Source organism: Typha latifolia, chromosome 3 (assembly GCF_019914945.1).
Source record: "Typha latifolia isolate L0001 chromosome 3, TyphaL0001v2, whole genome shotgun sequence".
Taxonomy (NCBI): Eukaryota; Viridiplantae; Streptophyta; class Magnoliopsida; order Poales; family Typhaceae; genus Typha; species Typha latifolia.
This window is the reverse complement of record NC_133088.1, coordinates 3,651,348-3,658,801: the sequence shown is the minus strand read 5'-3', so window position 1 is coordinate 3,658,801 and position 7,454 is coordinate 3,651,348. Positions and strand designations below refer to the sequence as shown.

Sequence of the window (7,454 nt, the reverse complement as noted above, 5' to 3'; positions counted from 1 at the left end):
TCGTACATTATTAAAATACGAGGGAAAAATTATTTTTTATCATTCCTTTTCTCCCATCTCATCTTCTCTCTTATTATTTCCTGCAAACATAGTGTAAATATGAATAATTGTTTTGTTCGAACCTTATATTATATACTGATGTGGTAGTTAATTTGGAACTATTTGCATAAAAAAGCTCTTTAGTTTTAGAAGGAATAGTCATTATTATTCTTTTGTGCATAATTAATATAGGTAATCGTGCGTTATTTTTTAAAAGATTTGAATACATATTTTGATAAAATTAAAAAAAATATATTTTTTTGTATAGTATTTGCGTATAAATTTAAAATATGACCGTAAGTTTTTTACTTGCTATTTCAAAACTAAAAACGTAAAATTAATAATACTATAATTAAAGGTTTTTTCGGGTGCAAATATGAATGTTGACAAGTAAATCGACGTGTCACTACTTTACCCACAGAAGTTGATGATGCCTTTATGTTAGCTATGACGTGAAACTTTATCATATATAATTATCAATCCAAATGTAGATATTACTCTACGATTTATTCAAGCAGCACGTATTTTTCAGAAATAATTACACATAATATTTATGAACTGTCGCACCATTTTAGATAGATCCCCTAATTTATTCAATTTTCATGACATATTAATTACGTAAAACTTCTAAAGTATCTCTTCTATTATCCATTGATTATTATATTTGAAAGATATATTGCTTCTGATCGAAATAAAATTTACTCTTGATTTTTAGATTAAAAAAAGAGTAAGATGGTCTTTGTGAAAATGGGCTATAGCTATAGTTTAATAGTTGTTTAAGCCCTTTCGTTTATACCCAATTTGTATGTTTTTATAAGCAATGTAATCATAAATATATTAATATATGCATGCTTATGAAAACAATCACAGGTTAAACTATAATCATAAAATAGTAGACACCATAGTATGCAGATCGAATATTTTTTAATCAATCTTCAGAGATATATGTTACAGAAATAATAGCCAATTACAAACGGCCACATAGAGAGTTTAGGGAAATCTTACAACGACGGATGCAGCGGATCTGCTTCTTGCGATGACGTGCGTGTAGGAAAAGCCACTCTATTTGCCGGTTCCCGTACACCCGTGGGGCTCGCTGTTAGCTAATAGTTACACACCTTTCCTAATTACGGGGCCCACCTCCCAACTATTATATGATTATATCACTTTATATCCCTTCCTAATTTTATATTTGTCTCCCATCATCCATCAACTAAGCTAATCCATACGTTAACACCAAAAGGCTCCACATATCATAATAAAATAAATCAAAGAAAAATTCACGCCCTATCTTTATTCTGTGAGTTATAAATTTACAAAAAAGGTAGGGGGTGGAGTGCAATTATTGTGAATCTCCAAGCGGACCAGGGTTTGAATAAGTTATCTTAACACGCGGGCGGAATAAAGAAAGGGGGGCGCCGAGCTGGGCATTCTCGTACCATGCGGTGAAACCCCATGTACGAGAGCGCACCACTGGCGCATTTTAAAATCGCGCGCCGTGGTGGATTAGCTCTTGCTTCCCGATCCTAATCCACGGCTTTAGGCTGTCCCTTCCCGTCCCAGACAAGGCCAGGGTGAGGAGGGGTGAGGAGGGGTGAGGAGGGGGGTGGTTCGAGATCGGGGAATTAATTCACCGACGCGTGGCTGGAAAGCCGGTCGCTTGCCGCAGGAAAAGAGGCCAAGTTGGGAAGACTAGGCTCGGAAGCAGCGGTCAAGAGGGTAAGGATTAATAAGGAGGGTGTGATAATATAGTACGCTCGTGGGTGGATAGATAAAAAGTATTCGAGGGAAAAGAGATCCTTTGGCAGTTACCAATGGCAAGTTGGCCGGACACCTGTCGTCCTCTGGTTGGAGCCGGGAGGACACGTTTCGTGATTCGAGTGGATCATGTATGGTTTAGTTATTATTTCCAATATTTAGTTATTTTATTTTAAACTTGAAAAGAAAACTTTATTTTAATGTGCACGGTCAATAGCTAATCACGTGCCCCGAGCTGAAATCTTAGCTTGTCTTGGGTTCGAAAAGAATTTGAGTCGGCATATTGAGCTTAGGAGCTAAGTCGAGCTCGTTCGTAACTAAGTTCAACTTGCTAACTTAAACGAATAAGTTTTAACCATTAAATCTCACTAACGGCTGGGATAAACCAGCGGCTCGGGCTCGGCTCGAGCTGAGTCAAGCCTAAGCTTAAATTTTAGGCAGAGCCGAGCCTGACCTAAAAGCCGGCTCACTCAGGCTCGGGTATATAAAAGGTGATTCTCAAACCCTACTTCTAAATTCCCAGCCTCCACCGCTCACTTCCTCCCAGCCTCCGCCGCTCACTCGCTCCCAGCCTCCGAATCCTCCGAGAGTCCGATCCCTTTTTTTTTACTAAGCCATTGGCCCGCCGCCTCCTCGTCCTTGTTCCCCTCCTTCGCCAAGCTGCCTCCTCGTCCTCCCCCTTCGCCGAGCCGCTTCCTCTTCTCCCTCCCCCGTCGGGACCTCAAGCCTCCTCCTCCGTCGGGACCCTCAAGCCCCCTCCTCCGCCGGCAAATCTCATCCAGTCATCGTCCGTCGGGAAGAGGTTTTTAAGCATTGATTACTATTATTGTTTACATATTAATGTGCTCGCTGATTTGTCAATTTATTGTAGCTAATCATTTATTTAGATCATTATGTAAATTCACGTGAGAGATTAGCATTGATAGGTAGCTAATAATTTTTTACGTCTTAATGTGCTCACTGATGTCTCAATTAATTGTAGCTAAGATTTTTCTCTGCTTGGAGATATGGTGGAATATTTGTAAGAATTCAACTCAGAAAGACTGAACTCTGAATTTGCTAAGAAGAAGATGTAAGAAATCTCAATACATTTTATTTGATACAAAGGGATACAAATTGATCTACGCTAAGCATATTTAGTCCTTCCACAGTGATAAATTTTTTAACTTGCTATGCTAATAACAACAAGAATATGTTGTCCTACACAAAAATAGCATATCTATCATCCTAAGAACATTTGACTCTCCATCCAAATCTAAAAAACAAGACACAGAATCACCAATCTCCACATCGGTACTCAAGAATTGATGTACCTAATACAATGCAAGTCGATCATAACAATATACCAGATTCTGGAAACTTTTCGATAAAATAAATACTCGATCACAATAAAATTAAAATGGCAGCCAATTCCAAAGAGCTCGAAGAGGAGGGAGGACTCACGATGAAGACCAATTGATGTGAATGGCAGCTTATAGCCTTCTAGGGGGAGGGGAGGGAGGGAGGAAGAGAGAGAGGACTCACGATGAAGACCAATTGATGCGAATTGCAGCTTATAGCCTTCTAGGGCATCCACGGTCGAGATTGCAAGCGCGATGCGGGATTTAACCAAAGTTTAAAATTACAACTGCTAATAACAACAAGAATCCATTGTCCTACACAATTCGTCCTAAGAACATTCAACTCTCCATCCAAGTCTACAAATAATCCACAAAGTCACCAATTTCCACATTGATACATAAGATTTGATGCACCTAAAATAACACATTCGATGTGCTTTTGTTAAATCTCAATAGTATATATTAAGATTTCTTACATATTTTTAGCAACTTAAGAGTTTAGTCTTTTTGAGTTGAATTCTAAATGCTACTTTTTTGGATTGTTCTTAGCAGGGACGATTAAGAGCTCTTATTACTACAGTGAGTTGAGCTAATTTCGTACATGAAATGACTGCATTCTTCAGATCAAAAAGTTCTTCAGGTTTGTGATTTTGAGCCTTGTCTTTTTCATTATGCTCAAATTGTTTTACATCCATTGTGCTTCAATATTTATCGTTATAACATCATTAGCTACTCTAAAAGCTTAAGCGGTTAGATAATGTTATTTTTATTTTTTAACAGTCTTTCTCAATTTCGGGCTGATATATTTTGATGAGTCTAAGAAGTGTGCTTGATTTAATAGATGAAGGTTTTTATATTTTAAATAATAGATGGGTCTGCGAAGATTTGAACTCATAACCTCTTGCTCTGACATCATGATCTATTTTAATTGCTTAAATTGTTAGAAAATGGTGATTTTTTTTATATTTAACATTTGCTGCATATATGGTAGAGAGGTATTCCAAGATTTTTATGAATTTTATTGCAACTAAAGCATGTGTTGTGGTTACAACATAGCGTCATGCATCTCAAACCACATTGCTTTTCAATGTTGTGCCAATATTTTCTTAAACCTGCCTGTATAAATGGCACTTTTAGGTAATTAGCATTTTACAGATCAATGAATCATTGAGAATTTAAACATTGGATAGAGAAGTAATTTTGGACAACAAGGTTGGAAGTAGACCCTTGTGATAAACTTGTTACTGGTTACCTTCTCAACTCCGATGCCGACTGTGAAAACATCCTGCTCTTGTGTTCCTTTTCAGCAATTTCTTTTGCATCGATGTTTAAAGGTGGATATAATGTTCATGCAGTCAAGGGGCTGCACGGTGCATATGCGTAAGGCAACTATATGTGTAACATCTCTTGAAATATTTAGATTGGTAAATATCTACAACTAGACAGGAAAGCTAACTAAATGAAAGGATTGGAGAAGAAACATGGAAAGTAGACATTCACTTCTCTGCAAGACCTTCTTGTTTTCTCATAACCAAAAGCAAAAAGGACCTGACCTTGAGCAAAAAAGATCTGACCTGGAATATCCATAACCAAATCATGTCTAAGTCTGGGATAATCAGACCAATAGGGCAAAACTGTCATGTTAAGATGTGAAGGCATGAAATGGGGCAAAAGTAACCAAAACCTGAACACCACGTGTCCTGCATGGACAAAACTGAAAGAAAGCAATGAACCTTGATCTTAGAATTAAGGACGTGAAGGTATGAACTGGAAGCTTGGACCTGTATAGAACTCTCTGCGTCTAAGGTCACCCTCATCAGTCATGACTCTTGTCATATCATGTGCCTTTTCTTTTTCTTACTGTGAGTCTCTGATGATTTCAGTGTGGCCTGATACTTGTACATATCATTGCCATGATCTATAATCTACAGTGGGTCGTTCATTATTGGGTAGCCTTGGCAACAATCTGCTTGGAGTTGTTAAGAAGCCCCAGGAGGCAATGACGAGGATCAGTTCAAATGATTTATTTTCTCAGGTACTTCCTTTATTTATATATTAAATTTCTCAAACTTGCGTGGTTTTGTGAGTTTTTAAGTGCATTAATGACCGTTGGAGATATTTCTTATCTATATTCTGACCTTGGCGAATTCTGCTTTTCCTTTTTACTGTTGGACAAAATAGGTGTGTTAATATCATATGTTTTATCCTCTGAGCATATTGGAGTCTACCATTCTTACGAGGACCTCAGAATTGGTGTCAATCAAAATTCTCTGACTTGTAACCTGTCCTTTCATTTCAGAAAAGTGTACAGGAATGACTGACTTTGAGGCATGCTGGTTTCTCATCTATTCAGTTTCTCTACTTGAACCTTTCACGGGTTCTTATCTTAAAACCTTCATAACCCCTGCTTTTATTAATGAATCATGAGTCACCTACCTTGAGATTCTGCCTGTCTTGTTACAAAAGGAAGTTCAGTAAGATTTCACTGGAGTTAATTTTTTTAAAGGGATTGTTAAACTACATGGTTGTACATCATGTTTGAAGATTTCTCAAGTGACTGATGAGCTAATAGTGAGCTGCTCTACTGAAGTTTAGTCTTCGGTGTTCTTTTTGGTAGGTAAAACGGAAGCATGATCTAATACTTGAAATACCATGTAGCAGGTGAACTTCTATCATATACACATTTCATCTGACCTCATGAAGTAACCGTGTGATAATTATGAACATGGAAAAAAAATCTAGGGGAAAGAATGTGAGGTTTAATATGTAAAGAAACCTCATCGGTTGACATGGATAACAAGTTAAAGTCAAAAATGTCAAGCTAAACACCCCAAGGCATAGGTATAGATTACTTCAACATTGAACACCCTGTTATATTTTCATTGATGCTATTGGTGCCTTAATATTTAAAACAATATCCTACCGTTTCAGCAACAAAGAACATTCATCCAGATGAGGACCAACCTGAAGGTGGTGGACAATTCTGGTGCCAAACGTGTTATGTGCATACAAGCACTGAAGGGAAAGAAAGGTGCAAGACTGGGTGACACTATAATTGGATCTGTAAAAGAAGCTCAGCCCCGTGGTAAGGTAAAGAAAGGAGAGGTGGTGTACGGTGTAGTTGTACGGGCCGCCATGCAACGGGGCCGTTGTGATGGCAGTGAGATCAAATTCGACGACAATGCGATAGTCCTTGTCAACAAGCAGGGGGAACCCATCGGCACTCGTGTTTTCGGGCCGGTGCCCCATGAACTCAGGAAAAAGAAGCATGTCAAGATCTTAGCTTTGGCTGAACACATAGCTTGAGGCATCCAGCTCTTCGTGCCGTTTTACTTAATAATCTCTTGGGCTCTTCCTAGCAGCCATTAATGTTAATCTTCTGTTCTCCAACTCTGTTAGGTTGTCCTTTTCTGTTATGTGTTCATGCAGAATTTGCTACACTGATCTTTGTATTCAATGATGACCATAATGCACTGAAAAAAAAAGACATAGGATTGCTATTCTTAACTGTTCTGTAAGTTTTTTTCTTCTTGTATTTAATCCTTAGAGAAAATTCTTGTATTTATTCTCAACCTTCTAACTTTAGTGCTAGTCATCACATGCAAAGAATGCGACAAGCTGACATGGCAGCAAATACACACTCGCAGGAATATCCCAAACACTTGCCATCACCCTAACTTTCCTCGCAACTCCAATAGGAGAGGAGACGACGAGCGTTGTCCGCATCAATAGCATCTAGATTTAGCAACTGCTTTAACCAACTTCCCTCTCTCAACTCCCACCCATCCTTCCCTTCTCAAACTTAGTACTTGATAAAAATAAGTAATCTGAAATCACAAAGTAAACTCCCATCCTTTTACTCTCTCTCTCTCTCTCTCTCTCCACCTTAACCCATCTGAATTCTGAAACTCCCAAAGAGAAGAAAAAAGAAGAAGAAAGAGAACCCCATTACCAACCCAAAAGACCATACCGAGTAGTGAATGGATATTAGGCATGGAGACAGAGATGCATATTTTGGAAGTCTCTCCTCTCATGGTAAAGACGAAGCCATGCTCATGCTCATGCACCAGCAGTAGCAGCATTGAGTACACCAGCCTCAAGGATATCCTCCTCCTCGACTCCCCGACCGGCGGCGGCGGGATCCTAGGGTTAGGTCAAGACTATCATTGCTTCGACTCGTCTTCGATATGCATCCGCAACCAGCTCGTCAAGCACGCCGCCTCCGTCTACCTCCAGTCTGCGGCGGTCCTCGCCGCTCGCAACCAGAGTTGCATGACAAGCTTCTGGCGGCAGCTCCAGTGGCGGATGCAGCACCCG

General features: G+C 39.1%; 1 protein-coding gene across 2 annotated transcripts; it reads left to right on the top strand.

Annotated features, from left to right (window-relative positions):
- The first annotated feature begins 2,057 nt into the window (after positions 1-2,057).
- Positions 2,058-6,644, top strand: LOC140785255 (large ribosomal subunit protein uL14mz). 2 transcript variants are annotated; one of them, XM_073133057.1, is made up of 4 exons: positions 2,058-2,599; positions 3,687-3,777; positions 5,069-5,172; positions 6,069-6,644. In XM_073133057.1, exons 2-4 carry the CDS (start codon positions 3,744-3,746, stop codon positions 6,441-6,443), a joined length of 513 nt encoding a protein of 170 aa, XP_072989158.1. In that variant the 5' UTR covers positions 2,058-2,599; positions 3,687-3,743; the 3' UTR covers positions 6,444-6,644. The 2 variants fall into 2 exon arrangements, with proteins under 2 accessions (XP_072989158.1, XP_072989156.1); XM_073133055.1 differs by having other exon boundaries at positions 2,304-2,599; positions 3,690-3,777.
- The last annotated feature ends 810 nt before the right edge of the window (positions 6,645-7,454 follow it).

Coding starts and splice junctions, on each gene's coding strand:
- LOC140785255 (XM_073133057.1), top strand. CDS start 3,744: ATGACTGCATTCTTCAGATCAAAAAGTTCTTCAG. Junction 3,778..5,068: donor CAGATCAAAAAGTTCTTCAG/GTTTGTGATTTT, acceptor TATAATCTACAG/TGGGTCGTTCATTATTGGGT. Junction 5,173..6,068: donor CAAATGATTTATTTTCTCAG/GTACTTCCTTTA, acceptor CTACCGTTTCAG/CAACAAAGAACATTCATCCA.